The sequence below is a fragment of the Dendropsophus ebraccatus genome, chromosome 6 (genome assembly GCF_027789765.1).
Source record: "Dendropsophus ebraccatus isolate aDenEbr1 chromosome 6, aDenEbr1.pat, whole genome shotgun sequence".
In the NCBI taxonomy this organism is placed as follows: Eukaryota; Metazoa; Chordata; class Amphibia; order Anura; family Hylidae; genus Dendropsophus; species Dendropsophus ebraccatus.
Window position 1 is genome coordinate 77,015,838 of NC_091459.1, and position 27,128 is coordinate 77,042,965.

A 27,128-nucleotide genomic window follows, 5' to 3' on the forward strand; every position below is an offset into this window, starting at 1 on the left:
TACGTATATTTCAGTCAGTAATTGGTCCTCATGTCAGGTCCTCATTGCAACCAAAACCAGAAAGGATCTGTTCACACAATGTTGAAATTGGGTGGATGGCCGCCATATAACGGTAAATAACTGCCATTATTTCAATACAACAGCCGTTGTTTTAAAATATTTGCCATTAAATGACGGCCATCCACTCAATATCAACATTATGTGATCATAGCCTTTCTGTGTTTTCAATCCACTCCTGGTTTTGGTTGCAATACTGACTGAAATATACTGACTGAAATATACGTAGTGTGAACACAGCCTAAAATATTTTCTCTGGTATACAGCTTCTGCTGCAGCCGTGGCCAGTAGGTGCCGTGGTCTGCACATGAGCTTTACACAGTGCTCCAGGGAACCATATCAGTCCAATTGGGCTGATTGGTTCCCTTTAAGGGCAGGGTCTGAAAAAGGAGCCTCAGAAGAGTGTTTTTTGTAAAAATGGGCAAAAAATGCTACAAAATGTGTGTGCATTATTCTGGTTTAAAGTAAGCCCATTGACAGTTGGTCTAATGTATCACCCAGATTTGTATTGCCTAATTTAGAACACAATTATGGGGGCTGCCATCTTGGGCTCTTTTTAACAGCATTTAGTGACATGCTTTATGGTAAGCCTTGTGACATAGACACAATAAACATCTCCAGGCCCTATTCTTTGTATGGGACACATTGCGAGCATGCGGTGTAATTTCTGTATCTGTGCACAGGTCACTCCATGGGGAGGGGGAAGAAGAGATGCTAATGCCTTTTCCCCCTACTGATGTCACCTTTCACTTTAATTCTGTACTGATCACTTTTCAGCAGCCCCCTATTTATCATCACTGATAGAACAGGAAGTTTCAGCTTAGTTCTAAGCCTAGTGGTAAAATGAAAAAGGAAAGATTTTAGGATTTTTTCATTAATACAGACACCTTAATACAGAAAGCATGAAAAAACACCAAATATTGGAAAGACTATGTTTGACATGAAAAAACCTTAATTTAAACAGTATGTAATTTTCTAAAGACACATTTCTTTTAAGGTCCTATTGCATAGAAAGATTATCTGCCAAATAAGGCAGATATTGCCCTGTGTCATAGAGCCAGTGATCAGCTGACAAATGAGCAAACACTTGCTCGTCCCCTGATTGCTCACTTTGAAGTTGCCATTGCCTCCGATTAGTTGCTACTATGCTTAGTGGCACTATACAATATTATATATACAATAAAATAAAGCTTTTTCATCTAAATCTACTGTAATGTAAAATCATGCTAAATGAAGACACTTGTTCGTTTGTAAAATCAGGGACATTCTTCTGTGACAGTACTTGTTTTTTTGGTCTGGTAACTCCTCTTTCTCCTCCCCTTAAGATTGCACTCTGTTACCTGTATATAACCACAGGTCACTGACAACATTCAGTCTCTCGGAGCTCTCTGAACTAAGCAACAATGGACAGGAAAATGCAAGAGCAGAAGGTATTGTACATTTTCTATATTATTGTAAAAGAAGAAGTGCAGAAGAGACTAAATATAGCTAAATCTACACATATCACAAATCTTGAAAAATCTGTTGAATTCGGTGCCTCTGCAACACTTGTTATTTAAGTGCTTCAATAGTTCAATAGTCTCTGTCAATATATAACTCATATGTAACTCATATACCATAGTACATGTTGTGTAGATAAAAAACCCCAATGTCCACACAAACTCCAGCTGACGCTGTGACACATTGTAGCCATGTGATTGTTTATAGCATTGTTTTAACAAGCAATGTCAGAAATATCTGCATAAATTGTACTGTGATTATTGTGGTACATGTGCTAGATTACCCGTTATGGTAAATGTGGTGGAAAATGTTACAAATGATCACTCACTGAATCATAAATATCTGAACACTATAAAGGAAATGTATTGTGATTATTATTATCAGAATTATAAATATCTGTACACTATAAAGTAAAAGTATTGTCAATATTATCATTATTATTATTATTATTATTATTATTATTATTATTATATTACTCACTGAATTATAAATATTTGTACAGTATAAAATATTGTCACTTATTATTATTAGTATCACTTACCATATCACAAATAGTTGTACACTGTACAGTAAACATATTGTCCTTCTTACTATCATTGCTACCCTCATCATCTACCTGCAAGGTAATAACTTTAGATGAATCCCTCAGATTGGTTACCATGCAAAACATGGCAATATGTGCGGCTCTTCTTTATTGCCAGCACATCTGCTCTAAAGAAATTCAGTTGCAGGGGACAAGTAACAAGACAATGGAGCCATTCTATCGGTAAACTGAGCATCCCACCACCCTTGTGGCCCCTAGTATCTATCTATCTATCTATCTATCTATCTATCTACATTATAGTGGAGTCCAGAGGAGATGCACCTGTATAACACTAACCTCTGTTCTGAACAGCTGCCACACTCTCTGCTACAAGTACATTTTCCTGGGATAAGCATTTTTTCTAATGACACAACAAGTTTGCAGGTTTATGACCCAGCAGACTTCCACATGTACAGCTGGATATTGCACTCTCTGGAAGGCTGGTGATGAAGTGTTAGTTATTATGTCATTCATAGCTTTATTAAGTAGTAAGGACCTGCATAATTTACTAGTAATAATCTGTTGTCTTTTCTTTAAAAAGAGATGTAGGAATTGGTTCCCAAGGGTTCTCTGCTTTTGGAGAGTAAGGCGAATTCTAGATATCTAGAGAACTGAAAAGTCAAATAGATATGATTATCATGAACTAGCACATCCTGGTTTGTAGAATGTGATGATGCTGATACTATTAATAAGAGAATAATATTACTAATGATAGCCACTATAGTTTTCCGATGTTCTTCCAACAGCCGTTGCTAGCTTAGGACAACAATGATGGGTTTGTGTCATTTTATTTGATGGTTACATCAAAAAATACTGGTTACTGTTTTAGGTGCTAGCCTATTACGTAGTCCAGGAGGAATTCTCATCAACCATTCACACAGAGCAGTGATAGGGAAGCAAATTGCTTAGTTAGCTCTTCAATCTGCTTATCAGCCTGCGGCCTTTGAAGTCTGTTCCGCTCTGCTTTGGGTGCCAGGAAAAGCTGGATTCAGTCCTGGGAGAAGTTTCCCAGGACTAGATCCAGCTTTTTCAGGCACTGGGGGTGGAGCAATACAGAGCAGTATGGACTTTTAAGCAGCAGGCTGATAAGCCGATTGCCGAGCTAGCAAAGCGGGAAATGCTGTTTTCCTATCATTCAGAGACAGTGCTCTCTGCTGTCACCTCTGTCCGAGACAGGAACTGCCAGAGCAGAAGAGGTTTTCTATGGGGATTTGCTACTGCTCTGGAGAGTTCCTGTCTGGGACAGAGATGCCAGCAAAGAGCACTGTGTCAACTGAAAAGGAAACATTTCCTGCTGGACACACAGCAGCTGATAAGTATGGGAAGATTTTTAAATAGAAGCAAACTACAAATCCATATAACTTTCTGAAACCAGTTGATTTGAAAGAAAAAGATTTTTTTAAACCTGAAAATTCTTATTATGGCAATGGGTTGGTACTTGGAAATGTATATTTTTTCTGGTGGTTGCTGCATCTTTGTTCTTTCTATGGATTCTGAACATGGTGGTTTGGTCCCTCCCCTAAGTGAAGGTAATCTACTTATATGGTGCTGTCTTAGGCTATGTTTACACACAGTATTTCTGTCAGTCTTTTGGTCAGTCTTCTTTAAATCCAAGTCAGGATTTAAACCATCAGGGTAATATTAAAATGGAAAAAAAATGGACTGACCAAAATACTGAGCAAAATACAGTGTGTGAACATAGCCTATGACCGTATTCTTCTATAAGAGCAATGGTGACCTTATCAGTTAATGGGTCAAAGGTATGAAGAAAGACTGTGTGTACACATACCTGTGCTGGGAGCAACACTTGCCCTATTCTCTTAGTAAAGTGCACATTGAGCAAATGGATTCATGGATTTTATAAACAAGCAGAATTTTCCAGTTGTGGCTTAAATCATCATAAAAATTAGTTTGTAACATATTTGGTAATGTCTCTAAATTACAGCCTGTATTAAGGTTTATTCACATGTGGCAAGTTTCTTGCAGATATTTCTGTGATTGTTCTGTTGATCTAAATAGACCTTGTAGAAATCCTTGCACATGCTGCAGAAATAACGCCACACTAATATAAAGACCATATTTTTGGTTGCAAAAATTTCTACAACAAATCTGCAATATGTATCTACCCTTAGGGTATGTTCCCACTATGGAATATGTGGCGGAATTTTTAAGACTCTGTTTGAAGTTCCGCCTGTCCCATAGACTTAATGATATTCTCTAACGAAATATGCTGTCTGCCCAAAGAATTGACTATCAATTCTTTGGGTGGATGGCGGATTTTGTTTGAGAATATCATTAAGTCTATGGGACAGGCGGAACTTCAAGCGGAGTCTGCTGCGTGGACTCCGCTTGAAATTCCGCCGCAAATTCCATAGTGGGAACATACCCTCAGGTGCACTTTTCTTTTAAAAAAACTAAATTAAAAAAAAGTCCTTTGTGGCTCTTTCTGTATGTTTTTTGTTGGGATTTTCAGACCACTGAGATGTCTTATTAAGTATATAGGGAAATATAAAATGTACTGCAAACACTGCTCTTTTTTCCACAGTTTATGGGTCTGTAAGTTTTCCTCAGGAATATATATATATAGGGTTTTAAATTAATGACAAATTTAATAAAGCAAAAAAATTCTGCCAAAACACCCCAATCACCCATTGAAGGTCAGAATGTTGTCATTTTGGCCATTCAGATGGTTTTTGGTGGGGTTTGTTTTTTCAGCTAGAGGTAATAGTAGTGCATACCTCTGGGCTATTTCATGGAGCAGAATACTGTGAAAAAAAAGAAAACATATACCCCATGGTATAGGTTTTTTTTAACGTGGGAATCTATGTATAATATGCTTTCGTAGCTAGATGGCAATATATGATAGATACATCATAGAGTCCTTCAACTGATACCCCAGATGGACACCACAAAAATGAGTTGTTAAAGGGCATTCATTTTTTTTTACTCCGCTTTTGGCAGAGACAGAAAATGAAAACTGCCCCCTACAGTCCGAAGTTGCATTCACATATCTTCTGGTTGTCAATAGAAACAGCTGATCTACAGTAACTGAATATAATCCTGCCTGGGATAAAGATATATCCATCCTAAGATAATACTGAAGGAAATAATATAAGAGTGGACTAGACTGAGCAGGTGGTCTTTTTTTTGTTTACAATCTTCTATGTTTCTGAGTAGGAATGGTCCGAACCTGCCGAGGTTCGGGTTCGTATGAACCCGAACGCTCGGCAGCAGATCCCCGCTGTCTGCCCGCTCCGTGGAGCGGGCGGATACAGCGGGAGTAACGCCTGGAAAACTGGGATACAGCCTATGGCTATGGCTGTATCCCAGTTTTCGAGGCGGTCCTTCCGCTGGATCCGCCCGCTCCACGGAGAGAGCAGACAGCGGGAATCATTACCGAGGGTTCGGGTTCGTACGAACCCAAACCGAACTCGGTTCGGACCATCACTATTTCTGAGAAAGGTGCCTGAACCTACAGGTGAAAGAGCAAATAAGCATTACTCATTATCCTAAAGGGGTTTTCTAATTAAAACCTGTCCTCTATGCTGTGGATAGGAGACAAGTAAGGGATTGCGGGTTTCTGACCTCCTGGCCCCCAGCTCCCTTGTTTTGAATAGAGCCATGGGTTGGCATGTGACCCTCAACTCTACTCTAAAGAGAGCCGAGTGCAGCAATAGGCCATAGGCTGCATCCAACTTCTCCAGCCACTGGTATTCAAATGCTTAACAATTGAATTCAAGTATGCTGCATGCTGTATGGGATGCGCTCATCTCAATTAAATATACATTTTGAAGTACATAGTGTAGATACTGGAATGCCCAAAACTGGAATTACTGTATATTTTAAACATGATACTGTTATTCTGTCAGAACTGACAGACCAAGAAAAAGATCAGATTTTTATCCTCTATATTCCTGGAGACAACTATCACTAACTGTGTTTGGAAGCTGCACATCTTTCCTAATTTTGGGAAGATTAGAATTGTATAATAATAATATATTGGCTGAAGGATAAAATAAGCAAGTCTGTGGCTAGGATTATAGACTAGCAGAAAATTGTTAGTAGATCCAACAGTTAATTAATACATGATATATCCTTTTAAGTAGTGCCAGCAAGGTCTGGTGGAAATGTATCACTTTTCCCTATAGCAAGTATTGAATCCTCCTGTTTTTGCTATATGTACAGATCTTATTCCAGCACCATGTGACATCTAATAGATCATTTTATAAAGTAGACCCTTTATAAGGGATGGATTTGTGTGCATCAGTTTTGATCTGTTTTTCCACTCACTGACTTTAATCATAAAAAAATAATTGATGAAAAACGGATCAAAACGCATCCTTTTTTTAGTTTACACAAAAACGTGGTCAACCACGTGTCAGAAGTTTTGATTAGAGTGCTGCTTCTTTTAGCTCTGTGTGTGGTCATATAGGTATAGCTAGATGAGAACACATTTACAGTATGTCCGATTCACACATTTAAAGTCCTGCCGCAGCCGCTGACCTGCAGCTACTGACCGGATTAAAGATGTACACCCATAGCTGTCTGCATTAGCATGGGCCTATTTATTCAGAATAGGGGATCAGTACTGCAAATGCAGGCCGTACAATGGCCTGCTGGTATTTTCTTTCTGGAGCGAATCCTGAGCCAAACATAGACCCGTAACACCTACAGGTGTGTGAAATGGGCCATAGAAGTGAATGGGTCATTATTTTGTGCTCTTAGCACTGAGATCCAGACTTATTCAAATTTTTATTAGAGATGAGCGAACCTGCCGGATTTCTTTCGCACGAACCAGAAATCCGGCAGGTTCGCTCATCTTTAACTGTCTCTGCACAGTGTTTTATTAACACATCCAGTTTTGTGGATGTTTTTGAGCCACAGTGGGTACAAAAGAGAGAAGTCTCTATATTACTAATTCTTTTGGATCTATTAGCTTTAAATTAAAAACTACATGTCTGATTCCAGCCATAAAATCATTACTCTTCAAACTGTACATATTTAATTTGATTTGATTAATTTGATCATCTGTTTTGATGATAGCTAAATATTAGTAACATAGCAACATAGTTAATAAGGTTGAAAGAGAGACCATAAAGTTTAACCTAAAGAAACCCTACCTTGTTGAAGGCAAAAACCCCTATGAGCAGATGCTATTTGCCCCATCAGAGAAAAATTCCTTCCCATCTCCAATGGCAATCAGAATAATCCCTGGATCAGCATATCACCAGAAATCTAGTACCTGTTACTTGTAATTCTAAATTTTTTAAGAAAAGCATCCAGACCTCCCTTGAACTTATTTAATGAATCAGCCATGACAACATCATGTGGCAGAGAGTTCCACAGTCTTACCGCTCTTACAGTAAAGAATCCGTGTCTCTGCTGATGGTGAAATCCTCTTTCCTCTAGGTGTAGAGGATGCCCCCTTGTCATTGTTACAGGCCTAGGTGTAAAAAGACCACTACAAAGATCTCTGTACTGTCCATTCATATATTTTTACATTGTTATCACACCTATGATGTCTTTTTTCTAAACTAAATAACCCCAAGCTTGATAGCCTGGCTCGGTACTATAGCCCACCTTTCATACTGACAGTATCAAATGCCTTTGAAAAGTCCAGTGTGACTTCCTCATATAAGCTGATCAGATTAGTCTGACAGGACCGATCCCTGATGAACCCATGATGGTGCTGTGTTATAAGATTATTTACATCAAAATATTCCAGTATAGTTTTTTTTTTATAAAACCCTCTAATACTTTACCTACGATAGATTTTAGACTTACAGGATAACTTTTTTGCTACTTTTTGAATATTGGTACCCTATTGGCTATATGCCAGTCCTGTGGAACAATCCCTGTCATCATAGAATCTTTAAATGTTAGGAATAAGGGTCTGTCCAACAGTATTTAATTCCTGCAAAACTCTAGGATAGATGCCTTATTGTCTTGTGATTATGGCTTTGAGGCTTGTTTCACATAGTGCAGTTTTGGTACCATGTTGCTCTGAAAGTCTTTGCTTTATTTTTTTTCTTGTCTAGGATCTACATCCTTGGCTTTGTCTAAACAGAAATAAAATGTCTCAAAAACTGCATTTAACTGCATTATGGCATTTACTTTACACGCTTTCCATTTCTCAACACAGAGTATATCCAAGTAAAAATAAATAGGAAAACAATAGAGGGGCAGTACTGAACAATAGGGATGCCTGCTGAGATCAGGGTTACATGTTTTAGGAAGTGAACAAGCGATTGAACAATAAATAACCAGTAGTGTTGTGTCTATTCTGTTTCACTTTTCTAGAACCTTACGGGAACTCTGATTTTCGCTGTGTTCACAGCAGTGCTGGGCTCTCTGCAATATGGATATGGTATCGGAGTTATTAATGCACCACAAAAGGTAAAGTGTACTAGTGTATTACTGTTAGTTCTACTGCTACAATCAAGAAATCATATATTGTAACCAGGGCCATATTTACCACTAGGCACCTGTGGTCCGGTGCCTAGGGCAGCACCTTTAAGGGGGGCAGCACCAGGGAGCAGGGGGAAAGGAAACAACTTTTAGTTTTTTTTGTTTTTTATTTTTTTAGTCTTCCAGCTCCTGTTCAGACTTGCCAGTAAATCTGGTGTCTTTTTTTTTTTATTATTATTTAGGGGGGATTATGTTGGTATTGGTCAGGTCTGGTATGGTGGTGTTATCCATACCATATACCTATACGCTTTATCCATGTCATACGCCTATTGGTTACCGCATGAGGGTCTGGTTTTGGCCGCATGTGGAGACGTAAAGTAAATGTGGGAACACGACCTAAGACTGATCAGATATCAATATGATGTTCAGAAACAAGAAAATCCTTAAGCTAATTGGTGAGTGAAGATGGGGCGTCTTCAGATTTAGTGCCTAGGGCAGCAGCAGCAGCTCTAAATACAGCCCTGATTGTAACAAACAATCATTTTGTATGAGAGCAATGGTGCTCCATCTAAGGGCCCTTTTACAGGTTCCAATGGTACAAATCAAATGAGTGACATCACTTAGATCGGGGTTTGCAGAGTCTTCCCAAGGCTCGATAAATCGTGTGGCCTGAATAGCTGGATCATTCCTGCGGCCATTTGAATCCATTGTTAAACACATCTGTTTTTAAGACAGGGAGATGTGTGGTAAGTAACGATAATTTATGTGGCCAAACAAACTCATTCATTTTCTGATTTCCAGGTCTTTTACATGGGCTGATTACCGGGTAATGAGCATTCCTAATCAGCCTGTGTAAAAGGACCATAAGCCTTATAATAATATGCAGGGCAATTAGAAAGATGAGCACTGTTAGCTCCATTACTGCAGAGCACTACCTCAATATTCATGTAAAGGGTCAGGCCAGTTGGGCGGATCAGTGCACTAAGGGCTCTAGTCCTGCCCCCAGTGCACCAAAAAAACTCATTTACATATTAATTACAATAAAGATTTAGTAAGAATGGCAGTGAGGATAAGGGTAGGAAAATGACCTTCATTCTCACTGTCCTATGAGCTATGGGAACATAACAGCAGGTCACAGTCTTGTAACCTGCTGTTAGTTTCCCTGTAACTGACAGTCTATAGTAAGAGTTGCAGAGTAATAGAGGAAAATGTCTTCACTTTACTCCACATACCACAGCCTTACATATCTCAATATACAACCCTAATGTCAAAGTGCTGTAATTAACGTATTGGCAACATTTTATGCATGTCTTGGTCTAGATAATCATTTTTAAGACCGATACTCTGTTCATATGGGCAGGCAATGGATAGCATGTCTACTCAACAGATCAGTCTCTATAATTCATCCTTCTCTTATCTCATGAAAAAAGTCAACTGTCTGTCAACTGCAAGGGGGCCTCCTGACTAACCCCTGACAGATGATGTAGAGGAGGGTCAGATATGTTGGATGTCAACTGCCTGATCGCTTGTTCTCCAAGAGCTGACTGGCAGCAGCTTACCTGGCTTCTCCTCATTTACAACACATGAATGTTCAGCCATGTTGAATGGCCATGAGTATGGGAGATAGGGAGAGTTAGCTGTTGACCAACTGAACATTCTGTTGAAGGCTATTGTATGTGTATGGGCACTTTTAGTATCAGCTGATCAATACCAACCTCATGCAACAAGAGAAAAATATTACAAAACAGCCTAACATTACATTTATACCAATATTAGTTACCACCCAAACTGTTCCAGGCTACAGTATAGTAAATAGTGATATATGGCATATAGGCAAGTACAGTCTCAGCTAAAGTGTTTAAATAAGATCTGTTTTATTTGCATGATGCATTTTTTCTAAGAAATATCCCCAAATGACCACAAACTATTGGGTGCAATGGTCTATAACAGAAGTAACATACAATATTTCAGAAAACACTGCAGAAACATTTTCATACAAGGAGCTTCTGATACCCAGGTTCTGGTTTAGGGGATTTATAACTATGTGTATAAAGAAGATGGAACTATTTATTAGGGAGCATTCCCCCATTAGGAGCCAATGTGTTTGCTTGTGTAATTTCTTTGGCCATATTAGACAGTTTTAATTGTATCTGGTATATCCTATCCCCTAGGTCATTGAAAAACATTATGCAAAAGTACTGGATCTACCGATAAAAGAGGACATAGTCAGAAGTGGGAATGAAACAACAGAATCTGTGGTAGATCCAGCTGTTACCATGTACTGGTCGCTTTCTGTATCAGTGTTCTCTCTTGGTGGGTTGGTGTCTTCCTTTTTTGTTGGATGGATTGCAGACAAACTAGGAAGGTGAGTAGTATTTCTACCTTTGTAGCTTTATATCTTATATAAGTATACATGTTGCAGAAGTAAAATTTTCATCTTTAGCAAGCTATGATGATGTTGATTTAGCTATATCTGATGTGTTGATACTGTAAGGCTGGGGCTACATGGCAATTCTGGTCGTGAAATAGCAGGTCTCATCCAAGCTGTGTGACATGGCAGCCTTCTCCCGGAAACAGCACCACTCTTCTCCTCAGTTTGGATCTGGTTTTGATGCTCAGTTCCATTGAAGTAAATGGTGCTGATTTGTAAAACCACACAAAACCTGAGGAGGGGTGCAACTGTTTTTGCAAAAAAGCCACTGTGTTTTTTTTTCTAATCCTGTATAACGAAGTATTGCAGATTAGACATAAATAAGTAACTATTCTGCAAATGGACCCTATTATCACTACATTATGATCAAACTTGAAAATCAAAGGAATCTGTTATCACTGAGGGCAGCATAAAGTAGTGACAGTAAGCCTGAATATATCTTCTTTACAGCAGTGGCTCTACAATCGTTTTTTTAGCTGTGGACTATAGGGACTATATGCCTTTGCTATTTACTCCATGATATTTAAGTTGCTGCTTCCCTCTGGGCACCACTGACTTCTTACGTACAGGCAGAAAGCTGCCAAAAATCAGAAAGTGGGGGCACGTGATGTATATTACAGGTTTAAGCTATGGAACTCAATGGAAAAACTTCTAGTAATGCACACATTGTAATATTTTACATAAAAGGACAGCCATTATTGTCTATTTTGAGGGAAAGAGATGAGATTAAAAAAAAAACTTAGAAGGCACATGGCTGCTCTGTATTCTGCACCTAATGCACAGAGATCTTAGGAAAACCACTCCAACATGCAGCATGCTCACAACCAGTAGTCCATGCAGGGCCGGATTAAAGGGAGGGCACCCGGGGCACGTGCCCTGGGGCCTCCACCACTTAGGGGCCCCCACCAGCCCGAACCCTAGCAGAACAGTGCTGCTTACCCAGGATATCAGGCCATGTAATAGGGCCCTGACACAGTGGTTAAGAGCGCAGAGAAAGTGCTGTGTTCTCACATTGCGTTATTAACACAAACACAATGTGGGAATACACTCTGATACTTATCCCCCCCCCGCTTCTGTCTCTAGGGCCTGGCATCTTCCCCTGCACTGCAGCCTCTAGTGTCCACTTGCATAACAGAGGAGGATGCTGAGCCATACAGCCAGGAGTGAGGAGGGGTCTGTGCTAAGTCGCCTATAGTAAGCAGCCATCTGTATAGATCGTGGTATCATTTTTTTTTTGGGGGGGGGGGGTTGTCGCCCGGGGCCTCCACCAACCTTAATCCGACCCTAAGTCCATGTATTTCTCTTTTGCCAATGTGCCTCTGATGTTGCCATCATTACTAGTGAGGGCTCCGAGCCCATAGGGCTGCTATAGTACCAGTGCAGAGAAGATGCTGAGCGAGAAGCTTTTGGTTTGGGACCCAGAGTGCAGATTGCCTGCTATTTACTCTGTGCTGCCTGACTACCTAACCCAGGCTTGTTTGAGAACAATGAATTAAGTTGCTAGGTTTAAGGAGAGTTGTCAGGTTTCAGGTTGATTGCTGTTACCAGCCTGCAGCTTCATATTGTGTTCCGCATTGCTGCTGTGTAAAGGTTTGTAAAGGTTTTAGTAAAGACTTTCTTTAGTAATAAGTTTCTGGAGAGGTCTCCACTGTTACCCGAGGCTTATTATAACCTGACACTACTCATAAAGGGCAGGTTTAATCTGGGGGCAGATTCCCTTTAACATAATATAATAATTTTACACAATTGCCTAATGATATCATCCAAACAATCCTCATGTGTATATCAGATATACATGGTAAATGTTAGCAACCATTGTAATCAGACATAGTATAGTATTAGAGACATACAGCAGCCAGGTACGGCATTATCACTATTACCATGACAAATGCTAGGGCAGGCAGCAGAATGATTCATGCACACTATGTAAGAAACAAGACATTGTAGATTAGGTTATTTCTGCAGGAATTCTGACTGTATATTGGTAAAAAGTCACATACACAGTAAGGACAGGCTGTGTAAAACCAGTTATGTAAGAAAATGTTGTTCTGTACTATGAACTATGGCCAATATAATAAAGCATTGGATTTTATAACACTGTTACTGTGAACAAAGTTATTATATAGCTTGAGATTCACTACTTACTGGGATGGAATATATTACTTTTGATCAGTGAGCATACCTATAAACTTAATTGCCATTTCAAGGGTCCTAGACAGGACAATGTAATGTGACTGCAAATATCCTTTCTGATTTCAGATCTTGTTGTATATTTCAGGATTAAAGCCATGATGGTTGTGAATACTCTGGCTGTCATTGGTGCCCTTCTCATGGGCTTGGCTCCTGTAGGCCAAGCACATGCCCTTGTCATTGCTGGTAGACTTGTAACTGGTCTTTATTGTGGTAAGTGGGGTTTATATACAAACTGCCCATATCAATTATTAACCAGAATGTTCTGTGTTTTATTTCTAATGCATATATTACTATATCACAGTAACCCAACCAAAGTACTGTATGTACCATTTGTGGTGTCCCACCACTGGTGCTGTCTATGGCACCTTAGTAAGTCACTCCCTTTGGTTCACACAAGTGGGAGATGTAGTATTGTGTTTTCCCCACTAGATGTCACTACTGATTCTGCTTAACCTATTGCACTACTGAAGGAGTGGAAGGGGTAAATGTTTGTACCATTTGTTATGTGCTACCCAGTTACAGGTGCTAGTTCTCCTCTATTCTAGTTCTTCTTCTCTCTCTCTCTCTCTCTCTCTCTCTCTCTCTCTCATACACACAGGCCCACCACTCACAGGAGGGTTTAGTTCAGCCCCTGTAGGAGGAGTTAGTTTTGGTGGAAGGAAGTGTTTAATCTGGGTATTGTATATACTGGCTTTGGCCAGGACCCCTGATAAAGACCAAGGACAGCAACTTAAGACTTTAGAGGAGAGAAGCCACATAGGAAACATCTTGCCCATGTCAGGAATCTCTCTAATACATGCTTGACAGTTACCTGAAGCAAGCAGAACTTAGCCCAGAAGGACAAAGCTACAGTGAAAAGGTCTACCTATCCTACTGTGCAGTGCAGGACAACTAGAAAACCTTGGAAGTCTGCTACACCCAGATAACCAATGACTGGGGCTCGTATTACCCACCTAGGATGGGTATCCTGCAACTAGGGGGCATAAGGCGGTTCAGAGCCTGTATAGGCATCCGTGAGTACAAGTATCTTCTTATCTCTTCTATTTCTACACATGTTCCGGCAGAGCACGTTTACTACATTGTGCAGGGCTCCTCTGGCAACTCCTCTCTCTCTCTACTACAAAGCTCCTACTACTACAAGCACTGGTTCTACCTCACTGTCAGCACCTACGTTCTATGTCAAGATTTGCACTGTTTTCAACAGATGTACTGTTGATCCTGAGTTATTCTACAGTAAAGTATTATTAAACATAATCTTTTTTCTATCACTAAGCCAGTAACTTAACCACTCGCACACATTTCCTCCCCAGCCCCAAGGGTTCTCATTTTATGTAGCTGGATGTACCCCAGACTATGTATAATCTGCAAATAATCATCATAACACTTTATTATTTAGGGCTCTCATCAGGACTGGTACCCATCTATATTGGTGAAATTTCCCCTACTGCCCTAAGAGGGGCTCTTGGAACATTACACCAGCTTGGCATTGTAACTGGGATTCTTATAAGTCAGGTAAGTTGCTAAATAACAAAAAATCATATATAATATAATGTTATAGAATAGTATGTACAAAAAAGGTACATATTATAAACCTAGATATATAACTCCATTTTATTAAAGGCTTGCTACTCATCTCAATGGCCACCATGTAACCCTGTGGTGGCTGATGTAGGGGGATGTCTAGCTGTCTGTGGCCTCCCTCAGTTCAATAGCAAAGACTTCTCAATGAGACGGTGCCTTTAAATGTGTGGTGGCCATTTAAATAAGAATATCATAAAACTTTACAACCAGCACCACATGACCTGATTTAGTAAAATGCCTTTGTAATATTCTATGTGCACATCTGCACATGTCACTCGATAGGCACTCTCACATTGTTGGAGATGCTTGTGAGGGCTCGGTTCCCTATTTTTTTGGGACTGCCCCCTTATTAAAGGATTCTAAGCTGAAGTGTGTTCAATGTCCTCAGTGATACTTGAAAACCTGTCCCATGTGATCCCTTGATAAGCCTTTTGAATCTTAGTGCTGTATTAGAAGGCCTGATATTTCAAGCGAGCTCCAACCTATTAGGTCAGCACTCGCTTGCCCTTCATTCCCTGCCTGCTGTCGGTGTTATTAAACACACAGGCATTGAGCAGGGAGCTGCGGTAGGGGTGCGGATGGCCCATAGTATTGTCCGGGTGGCCCATAGCAGATAACAGTGGTCTGCCATCACCGCTGCTATTACGAGGAGTGACGGCCAGCAGACCATTGCTATCATTATCTGGATTTTAGGTCATGCTTTAAATCAACGCTGATATTGTGCATGAGGGTCTAAGGGTGCAAGAGAGATGGCCAGGTAGAAGGAGGGGGCTGTATAGATGCTGGGCAGGGGAAACAGACCACTCCTGCCCTACTACAAACCACTAACACAACTTCACAAGCAGTCTGAGCACGGAGGGTTAGTTGCTACACTGAAGGGCAACCACAGCACATTCTGAATGTTAATCTGTCGGCGGGGAGAAGGGGCATGGATCAGGCTCAGAGGTGTATGAATATGAGACTGAGGTGTGGGAATCAGGTGGTGGTGGGGGAATATTACATTGAGGGTCATGGATCAGGTTCAAATGTGTATGAATATGAGTTTAAAGGGAACCAATCACCTAAAATATCACTACAACGCTATTGAAATGTGCTGCAGCAGCGCCCAGCACACTTTCCAGACATGCTTTTTTAACTTTCCTCCCTACAATGTATATTCCCCAAACATACTTTATATTCTTGGCACGCTGCATGCAAATCCCACACACGGCGGTGAGCCGCCTGCATCTACTCACGTTCTTCCACGTCAATCACGCCCAGTGATTCAAACTGAAAAAATAGCCTGACATCATTCAGGGCTGCACTGTGCATCACGTTGGCGCACCCACATTCTAACTCATTGCCGGAGATCCAGGAATGAATTTAGGGCTATTCTGCACCTGTGCAGTACAGCGAGGATCGGGACCGCTCTATTGCGCATGCGCAGCATAGTAAGAACGTGGGCACATCGACGTGATGCACGGCACACCCCTGAATGGTGTCAGGCTAATTATTCAGTTTGAACGTCCAGGGTACCGTGACTAGATGTCGACGGCTCACCGCCGACATGACTACTTGTGGGGGATTTGCATACAGCATGCCAACAATATAAAGCAAGTTTGGGGAATATACATTGCAGGGAGGAAAGTTAAAAAAAGCATGTCTAGAAGTGTGCTGGGCGCTGTGCGGCATATTTCAATAGCGTTATAGTGGTATTTTAGGTGATTGGTTCCCTCTAAGGTTTAGGAATCAGGTGTGTGTGTGTGTGTGTGGGGGGGGGTAGATATAAGAGAGGGGGACATGAATCAGGCTGAGTGGTGTAAGATTATGAAGCTGAATGGGAATCAGGCTTGGGGAGGAGATAAATATGAGGATGAGAAGCATGAATCAGGCTCACATTGCTTTAACCCAGCATTCTAACCTCCCTTTTAAATAAAGTTGTTCACACCCACTTGTCTAAACATTTATTTGTTCATGTATGACCAATGACAGGGTCATATTAAATATTTCATTTTGTTTTCCTTAGGTTGTTGGATTAGAATTTATTCTGGGCAGCAAGGATTTATGGCCCGTCCTTCTTGGTCTTTCTGGTGTCCCATCTGTGATCCAGACAATTTTGCTGTTTTTTTGTCCAGAGAGTCCCAGATATGCCTACATCAAGCTTGGAAGAGAAGAAGTTGCTAAAAGAAGTAAGCTATGTTCAAATGTTTATGCTATACAAATGTAAAGCATCATTTTTATTAAATTCATTATACGTTTTTCTAAGTGATGGAGTGATTTAGGTCCCTATTACACAGCCTGATATTAAGGAGCAAGCGAGTGCCGACCTGCTCCTGGTTTCCCACTCACTGTCTGTGCTATTACACACACTGACATCAAGCGGGAGGAGCAGGGGGCTGTGGGCAGCTGCGGGCAGCTACATGGAGCACCAGCCAGCAAACCATCACTATCACTGTCTTTTTAAATGTTCTAAGACAACGATTAGCTGACATTGTGCACGTCAGCTCATTGTTGCCATTTAACACGACCTATTACACCAAACGATTATCGTAATGGCCTTTACCCATTACAACCAGATCAGAGCTCAGGTTTTCCTTTTACCAGAGCATTTTAACGTGAATACTGAGAGGTTTTTTTTAATATTTTTTTTAGTGCTGTTAAAATCCTATACCTTAAAATAATTGTCTCCCCTCTTTGTTGTGCTTTGTCATTTGGGCGATTTTTTTTTTTTTACTTAATGTTATTTGTTTTTATTGGCATAAAACTAATATAACATAGGACAGTATGAAATACCTTAGAATGAATGCACTACACTGACTAATTTGGTAAAAATGACATACATTTCAGTTACAGTAATCTTTAAAAGGGTCTGTATAAATAAATTCATAAAAGTGTGTTTTAAAGTCAACCGTGAAAGGTCATGTGTTCCATAAAAAGCAGCAAGGTGTTTCAATCATAAATTGTTTTTCTGTCAGCAACTTACTTGGAAGTCGTTCTAGGTATTCTTGAAGACTTGTCATTGCCTGGATACATTGGTTAAAAGTTAACAAAGATAAGATACTAGTAGTTAATGCTAGAAACCACAATCTATTTCCTAGCTGAACAAATATATTGATTCACACCGGTCTGTGTGGGATAGTGTAGTTAAAGGGTTGTCCAGGGAAATCAAAAGTTCTCTCAATGGCTGGTGGTCGTATAAGAACAATAAACATGCTTTACTCACCATCTGTAGTTCTTTGCATCTTCTGCACCAACACTCCTGGTCTCTGCTTCCTCTGGATTCTGTGCCTTCTGCCCGCTCAGCCAATCAGTGACACTGGTGCAGCTACTGATTTAGTTGGCTTGTCCTGTGGGGTCGGGACAGCATAGAAATCGTGAAAAATCAGACTAGTGGAGGATTTGGAACTATGGTGCATCAGCTAGGAACCATTGAAGATGAGTATTGCATGGTTAGCATTTTTATAGAACCCCCACACCTGAATCAAATCTTTGTTTTGCTTGAACAACTCCTTTAAGTCATGAAACACTTACAATGGCCTCAAGATACAATATTTTAAACATACAATGTTACTTTCTGGACCATTGTAACCTGAGACCAGCCTCAGCATACAATGCTACAGACAGTCCAGATCTGCAGAACATGTAAAAAAACACTAGCTGATCGAGCAATGAGAGTGGCCATTGTACTGGTACAATCCCAGTATTAGTGAAGTACATGCACTGGTTGGCTGTATGGTATCTCCTCTGTACAGTACAGTGTAATATTACATGTCCTGTATTACTCTTTACCTGCTCCTTTGGGCACCAGGTGAGGGTGGCTTCATTATATTTTTCTGGGACCCTGTGTGACCCGTTTAAAACCTTGAAAATGCTACATAGAAAGAAATTTAGGACCCTATTCAACCGGACGATTATCGTTCAGATTATCGTTAAATCGTTCGAATCTAAACGATAATCATTCGGTTGAAATGCAGTTAACGATTAATGACCAAACAAGAAATCGTTAATCGCTTTATAAGACCTGGACCTATTTTTATCGTTGCACGTTCGCAAAACGTTCGCAAATCGTACGCATTGAATAAGACATCGTTCGGTCGTTCGCAATAGATACGAACGCAATAGCGAATAAATAGCGAAGAAAAAACTATCGCAATTACAATCATAAGTAACGATTATCGTTCCATGGAAATGAGTGAACGTTTTCAGGTCTTTCGCAATAGCGGTCGTTTGAGATCATTAATCGTTAAAGATTATGCAAACGATAATTGTCCGGTGGAATAGGGCCCTTAGAGTCTCTTTTAGCTCTTTCTGACTGTTGTATGTAAGGACTTGCTGTATCCATATTAGTTATCTGCTTATTTTCCTTTAAATCTTGATTTTTTTTCTTATTTTGGGGATTTTAGAACCAATTACCAGTTTTCCATAGAGTTTTGGTCTCAACATACAATGGTCGTACTGGAGCCAATTAATATTGTATGTTGAGCAAGGCAGTTTTTAGGGCATTTTGGGAACAGGGCAAATTCTGATAAAAGCACCCCCCCGAAGCTCACTAAGTTTAGCCCTGGGGAAGGAAGATTCAGGCAGCAGTGCCGACATCTCTTACAGCTCCGGGGTCAGCGGTCAGTTGCACCGGCCTCCCTGGCGGCGGGCGCCAATGATGCCATGAATGCGCTGGCATGACGGCGTTCCTCCAACACAGCATATAGACCAGGGGAGCCATGATGTGTCTGTAAGGCATAAAGACTGAATGCCACGCCATGAATTCGCGGGGACCGGGCACTGTCAGGCACCGCTGTGCGCCCCCTGGATGTCGGCGCCCGTGCAGTGGCCCAGCCAGCCTGGTCCTAGAAACGGCCCTGATGTTGAGGGACAACTTTAGTCTTTTTGCTTATCCTTTGTTAAATTAAATTCGGAATAATTAATAAGATTCATAATGTACATTTTTATAATCTAAGGTAACTGGATCATTGCCATTGTAATTTAGCTAGTTTGAGAAAAGTTCACATCTTGGTTTCCATTGCAGTCCTGTGACTGACATATAATTTTCTATACAGTATATATGGAGAAAAAACACTCACATACTGCATGTCCTTGCCAACAACTTACTGCTACACTTAATTTATGTGTAAAATTTGGGCTTATAGTGCACCTTTTTTTAAGATTGTGCCACCCATCCACCAGCCCTGAGGTGGACTGAAACATTAAACTGATTCACCACTCTTGGGCTTTAAGCCTACAAACTTTACTGTGGGTGTACGTGGAATTTATCAACTCTTTGCTCTCATTAAAGGGGTAGTGTGGCGCCCCCCCCCCCCCAAAAAAAAAATAAAATAAAATAAAAACGGGGCCAGACAGCTTATTTACACACATTAATTAATTTGTTAATTGTTAATTAAGCAGAAAAAGAAAAACGCCACACTACCCCTTTAAGGCTGGGGGCTGGGGCTCTATGGCAATTCCAGGTGATTCCTAGTACTACAACTTACCTCAAGCCGCCATGAGGCAGATGAGTGCATGACCAGAAAGGGACATACACCCCATGCAAACAATAAAAATGCAAAAATAGCATCACCAAACAAAATGTAATAAATACACTTTCATTTTATGTCTGTGTACTGAGATATATATCGGCAAACAGATGGTCCAACTGTCTAAACCATCCAACAAGTATCGTAATGAACTGCCATGGCACTTACCACATAAACTTCTGCTTTACAGCAGGCGCTGAATGGGAGACAGACACATGCCAGATTGACAATAGCTGTTTTTTTATTTTTTATAATCTGTAGTGTTACTGAAGAAGATTGTTAGTTTATTATGCATTCTTCACAAAAATATGAAACTAACCAAAATGACTATATTGCTGCATGTGTGGTTATGCATGGAACAATAATTTACACTTTGCTCAACTCACAGAACAAAACAGTTCATTCCAGTTTTTGCTTACCCACATGTAAGCACATTGTGCTCCACTGGAGCAATACATTTTCTTCATTTATCAGTTCAGTGAAGAAATCTAACAGGCGATGATCTCTAGAGGGAAAAAAACAATAGAGCAACCAAATAACTAAATATTTAAAGAGTAACTTAACTACAAAGATGGGCATTAATCTACTGAACGCAAGTTCTCTAGATAAGTGAAATTTATTTTTTAGCCATGGTCAGCGAGACTATACTTATCTGTCATGATTGTATGAACCTGAACTCTCAACTTCTGACTGCCGCTGTCTGCCCGCTCCGTGGAGAGGGTGGATACAGCCGGAGGACCGCCTGGAAAGCTGGGATACAGCCATAGCCATAGGCTGTATCCCAGTTTTCCAGGCGGTCCTCCGGCTCTATCCACCCTCTCCACGGAGCGGGCAGACAGCGGGAATCAGAAGCCGAGAGTTCAGGCTCATACGAACCTGAACCTCGGCAGGTTCGCTCATCTCTACTTATAAGCATATACCTTATAATATAGCTAGGGATGGTCCGAACCTGCCGAAGTTCGGGTTCATATGAACCTGAACGCTCAGCATCAGATTCCCGCTGTCTGCCCGCTCAGTGCAGCAGGTGGATACAGCGGGAGGACCGCCTGAAAAACTGGGATACAGCCTATATTTATGGCTGTATCCCAGTTTTCCAGTTGGTCCTGCCGCTGTATCCACCCTCTCCACGGAGCGGGGAGACAACGTGAATCATTTCTGAGAGTTCGGGTTCGTACAAATGCGAACCGAAGCAGGTTCGGACCATCCCTAAATATAGCATTATTACTATAGACTAATAACCATATCAACATTCCAGCTGACCCCTCAAAATATTTAATAATAACCAAATATTTAATGTTCATAAGAAAGGTAAACCAGTTGTCCAAAAAATTTGTTGGCATTGTGCTAAAATAAAAAACAATACTATACTCACTGGTTTAATCTTCTCCAGGTCCAGCACAGTGTTTGTTAATTTTTAATTTTAGTACAAATAAAGCAGTGGGAAATTTTTAAGTAAGTTGGACAACCCCTTTAAAAGGAATCTGTTGCCACACTCAATGCTTTCTGCAAGGAGTTCAAGTAGTGACAGGCATCCTGATGTTACCGTTTGTAACCTATTTGTCAATACACATATTTATAAAATCATAGGGGGACATATATCAAGACCAGCATACAATAGAGATGAGCGAAATTTGAGCATGCTGGAGTCTGATCGTTCAGCATTTGATTACAGGTGGCTGAAGAAGTTGGATGCAGCCCTAGAGAGTCTAAGAAAGGATGTATACGGCATCAGGTCTAGCTCCTTACTTCACCTCATACTCATTTTCTAAACATTTTGACTCTTAGGCTGAGAGTAAAACTCTTAAGCACAGAGTAAAACTGGTGGAATTCTGCGGTGAAATTCTCCACCGCGGAATCCTGCCAGCCTCCGAGTCATACTGGCAGTCTATGGGAGCTTCTTTGCTCTAAAGATTTGACATGTCCATTCTTCTGCTCGGAGAGAGGAGGCAGCGAGCCTCCCATAGACTTCTAGTATGACACGGAGGCTGGCGAAATTCTGCGGCAGAGAATACCGCTGCGGAATTCCGCCAGTTTTACTCCGTGTGAACTGGCCCTTATGTTAAATATTGGCCTTATCAAATATTAGGAAGGATAAACTAGGATTATCTGTCTAGACAAATCCTTTGTGTTAAAAGGTTGCGCTAACAATAAACTTATGATTGTATCTTATTGCTGTGACCCTATACGTTTAGTGAGAAACATTTCCCTGCAGCACCTCAGGGGAAATTAGGCATCACAAATCAATAGGCTGTCCAGAACCAGAAACACTGTTTGCAAACCACTGTTTGCTCAAGCTAATGAGAGAGAGGATCCTGAACAGGAGACTGTGTTCTAATAACTCCAAACTTCCAAAGCAGAGTCTTTGAGAATGTGTTTCCTAGACAAGACAACTTCTTTAAAGGGGTTATCCAGTGCTACAAAAACATGGCCACTTTCTTCCAGAGACAGCCCCACTCTTGTCTCCAGCTTGGGCGGGTTTTTGCTGCTCAGTTCCATTGAAGTGAATGGAGCTTTATTGCAAACTGCACCTGAACTGGAGACAAGAGTCGTGTTGTCTCCGAAAGAAAGTGGCCATGTTTTTGTAGCACTGGATAACCCGTTTAACTGCTGCCCAGTTCTCAACTGTCAATGACAAAAAGAGTTGATAAAGAATATTTTATATTCTTAGCCTTTAATAATGAGGGCTCAAATTGTACAGATGCAGCTGAGCTGGGATAAAACAAATTACACTGCAGAAATACTTATTTTAAGAATTGAATAATTCTTTAGGTAATATATAGGTTATAGTATAAGTGTACCATATGTTGTGTTCAACACTAAGTTCCTGACTGTTAGGGTAAGTGCACACTAGACTCGGGCAGATTCCATTGTCCGCCCGAAGAATGAACAGTCCGCGAGCAGGTATGAGCTGTGGAATGTGTAACGGGTTTTCCTTTGCTATTCCACAGTGTGCATGTACCCTTACATCAAATATTCAGTTATTCTATAAATTATATAATTTACATCTTCTGTTTGCAGTTTTGAGAAAACTCAGGGGAGACTATGACCCCTCCAAAGACATTGAGGAAATGAAGAGGGAAAAAGAGGAGGCAGCCAGTGAAAAGAAAGTTTCTATTATTCAGCTTTTTAGGTCTCCAAATTACAGACAGCCGCTCCTTGTCTCACTGGTACTACACATATCCCAACAGTTTTCTGGAATCAATGGGGTAAGAAAAATAAGATTCACTTTCAGTGTTAAAGGGGCATTCTAATTTATTTAGAAATCAAACTGCAGCCTGCTAGTGCTGTATACTGAGAAGCTGCAGAATAAACACCTCCTCCAGTCCAGCGCACTAGTCCACTTTACTTACCCTGATGAAGCGCTCTCCCTGATGAGGTCTACTGATGATATGCTGAACCAACTACAGCGATAAAGTACACAGAGGCTGGACTGGGCAAGGTGGGTATGCTGTAGCTTCTTATTTTACAGCACTGGCAGGCTGCAGACTAATTTAAAATTAATAATAGTTCCCCCTAAAAAATAAAACAACATTGATGAATTCCTTATGCCAGTCAATATCTGCTTTCTATTCATGAAATATTTATAATAAAGAGGCTCTGTAACAAAAAGCCACTAGTGGTTTGAAGACCTCTGGTTAAAACTTATGTTATACAGGCTGTATGCTACAACATTACTGATGTAGACTACAGGGGAATACTACCCCACCTATAGAACATTATGATGTAATCTTTTAAGAAGCAGGGCAGTAGCAATTGAAATTAGGTCCTGTAAATGTAAGCATTTATTTATTCATTCAGTTATAGCATGGAGAACTGGAGAAGATTGACAATATGCTTCTCTTGGAAAACCCCACACATGCTTTAAAGGGTTCTTCGTACCCCCCCCCCCCCCCCCCCCCTCATGCTAAGAATACACCGCCCAGTTAGCTGTAAGATTGTAGAGGGCTTCTTTCTACCTCCATCTCCTTGCCCCTAGCACTGGTAAAACACATTGCCGCACAACAATAGTTTATTTTATCATAATAAAAGCGACGACATAGTACCGATTGGTTGTCATTATACACAACAACTGATCAGAGTCAAGTCACACCACTGTGCCTGTTAGATAGCAGTCCCAGCTATCGCTCATAGTCCACACATGTGGACCTTGCTCTCGACAGTGCGGAGGGTTTGGAGTTCAAAGCTTCATAGCCAGTGGAGGAACAGGGTCTTTGAAACATTACAGCCTTGTGAATTAGTGATGTCACTATACACACACGATCAAAATAAAAACATGACTATTTTCAGCACAGAAACCACATTCCGTTTGGTAGGGGTAAGGAGAAATAATAGTTAAGTAATTGTATCCTTTTTCTGGGGATTCATGTCCTTATATCGTTTAGCGTATTTCTGACTGAAAAGTTATTAACCCTTGACCCAAAACACTGTGTGCAGTCTATATTAAAGCTTTCACTAAACTCGTCTCTCTGTGTTACTTACCAGTCAAAGGTCATAGAAACACAACAACTGTTTATTTAAGATGTACAAATCATATTCATTTCACAATAGCTTAAATACCGTGGAAATTATAATAAACCTTTATCTATTAACAGATTTTCTACTATTCAACAAGCATTTTTACTAAATCTGGAATTAGCCAACCTGTGTACGCAACCATTGGGGTGGGTGTAGTGAACACAGTTTTCACTATTGTTTCGGTAAGTCTTTATTCATTGGTATGTATTGCAGCATTTTAATATCTAGAAGCCTTTAACTGATATTGCAAACTAATATTGACGCTGTCAGTAGCACAGTGCCAACCCAGGAGCCTTTGTTCCTTTCTTCTTGTGACAATACTAGTATGTAAAAACCTACAGAGACAGACAGATAGTAATCACCGCTCGCTGTATAGCGGCTACAACACACAGCCATAGTAACAGCAGCCTCCCCCTGTTTTTTGTATATTTTAATAAGAAAATACAGTACATGGGGAGGACCCTGCTTTGTATCAAACACACTGTGCAGCAGAACTGGATCAGAGCGGGGGAGCAGGAGCCCCAGCCCTGCAGTTCCCTACAATGAACATTGGTGACAACTGGGGGATGTTTATGAATGAATGTCCCCATACTCCATTGCACCATAGCTGCACCATCAGCTTTGACTGGATAGTCTCAGACAGTGTAGGGACACACCAACAACTGCGAACACAGTTATACATTTTTAGTAAGAGGAATGACACAACTTCTAGCTAGAAGAAGCAATATTCCAGAATTGCAATTTTATGGGGAATACAAGGATTTACAGGTTCACTTTAGCTTTTAATACAAAACATACTGATATTGTTAATTCAGCAGGCAATCCTATTTTAGCAGAATGAAAGATTATGCTCTATAATAAGAGATGAGCAAACTTGCCAAAAGTTTGGGTTCACACAAACCTTCACCATCGGCATGTGAATCCCCCTGCCTGGAGAGGGTGGATGCAGCCTGAGGACTGCTTGGAAAACATGGACACAAACTATGGCTGTATTCCTGTTCTCCAGCAAGTCCATGAGCTGTATCCACCTTCTCCAGGGAACAGGGTTCAAATGCAGATTACTTGGGTTTGTGCGAACCCAAACTTTTGGCATGTTTGCTCATCTCTGTAATGCTCTTGTATTATTTACCATAGTTATCATATTGGAGTAGTCAGGAGGGCAGGGTGCTGTCTGCTGCTCTAAATAATCTGGGTCATGGAGTGAGAAAGAGTACTGTTAAAATTAGCCTCAGGTACATTGCTGACATTATAAGTTCACCTGGCAGAACACTGGTGTATTCTAGCCTGTAAGCATTTTTATTTTATCTCAGCAACCAAGGTCAAGCCTAAATCAAATGCTGACACCCACAAATCAGCATTACAAACTTAGCAGCCTGTTATTTATTACCAACAGGCAAGGTAATATTTGAATAGTGTAAAGTAGCAACTGAAGAGAAAGAACCTCTGTATTTATTATGTAAGTTTACCGCTAACCTAAATGCCAACTAGATGTATGTTATGATCATTAAAATGTTTTTTGTTTTTCCCAGTGTTATGTAAATAAAGATGAACCCCTTTAGGATGCAGCCATTTTTTTTTATTTTTGCTTTTTAAATCTCCTTGCCTTCTAAAAGTCAAAACATTTATTTTTCTACCTGAAGAGCCAACAATTTTTATATTTTTATTTTATTTTACTAGTTTTTAAAAAAAAGTAAAAACCATATTTTATAAAATAAGAAATTCTTTGTATGGCCATATGGAGCTGTGTAAGCTCATTTGTTCCACTGTTATCTCTAATTTTTATTGGCAATATTCTGAGGGAAATAGGACTTTTTGTAGCTTTTCTATTCCATGTTTTTCTGGGATGTTATGTAAGTATACTTTTTAGTTAACAAAGATTTGACACCAGTGGATTAGACTTTGACCTAGAGGGTAGATACATGTAGGTGGCACAACCGAGACAAATTCCTTCTTTTCTTTTCATTATAGCGCCCCAATAGCTCTATGTTACATTAACCCTTTCCAGCACGAAGACGTAACTGTACGTCCTCGCGCGGGTGCGGGCGTCCAGAGCGGGGCCGCGCGCGGCGACCCCGCTCTGAACCGCCGTGGTCCCGGGTGCCTCATGTAGCCCGGGGCCGCAACAATTAGCGGGCACGGTCCGATCGCTGTGCCCGCTAATAAGGTGACAGCTGCATCCGATTACCGGATGCAGCACTTCCCTGGTGCCTAGTGGCGGAGATCGCTCCCCTGGGACGTTGTCCCGGAGGAGCGATCTCCTTTACTGCTGCCGGCCGGGGACCTCTCCAAGATGGCGCCGTCCCCGGCTCGGCACTCGTTTGTTTTCGGCTGCAGCAGCCGAAAACAAACGAGT

General features: G+C 40.7%; 1 protein-coding gene across 1 annotated transcript in view; it reads left to right on the forward strand.

Annotated features, from left to right (window-relative positions):
* Positions 1-1,398: 1,398 nt before the first annotated feature.
* Positions 1,399-27,128, forward strand: part of SLC2A2 (solute carrier family 2 member 2) — a 31,221-nt gene continuing 5,491 nt past the window's right edge. Inside the window, exons 1-8 of the mRNA XM_069975206.1 lie at positions 1,399-1,487; positions 8,441-8,536; positions 10,720-10,913; positions 13,258-13,382; positions 14,569-14,684; positions 16,759-16,921; positions 23,279-23,466; positions 24,853-24,957. Coding sequence (XP_069831307.1) covers positions 1,461-1,487; positions 8,441-8,536; positions 10,720-10,913; positions 13,258-13,382; positions 14,569-14,684; positions 16,759-16,921; positions 23,279-23,466; positions 24,853-24,957 — 1,014 coding nt within the window. The 5' untranslated portion in view covers positions 1,399-1,460. The remainder of the gene's footprint in view (positions 1,488-8,440; positions 8,537-10,719; positions 10,914-13,257; positions 13,383-14,568; positions 14,685-16,758; positions 16,922-23,278; positions 23,467-24,852; positions 24,958-27,128) is intronic.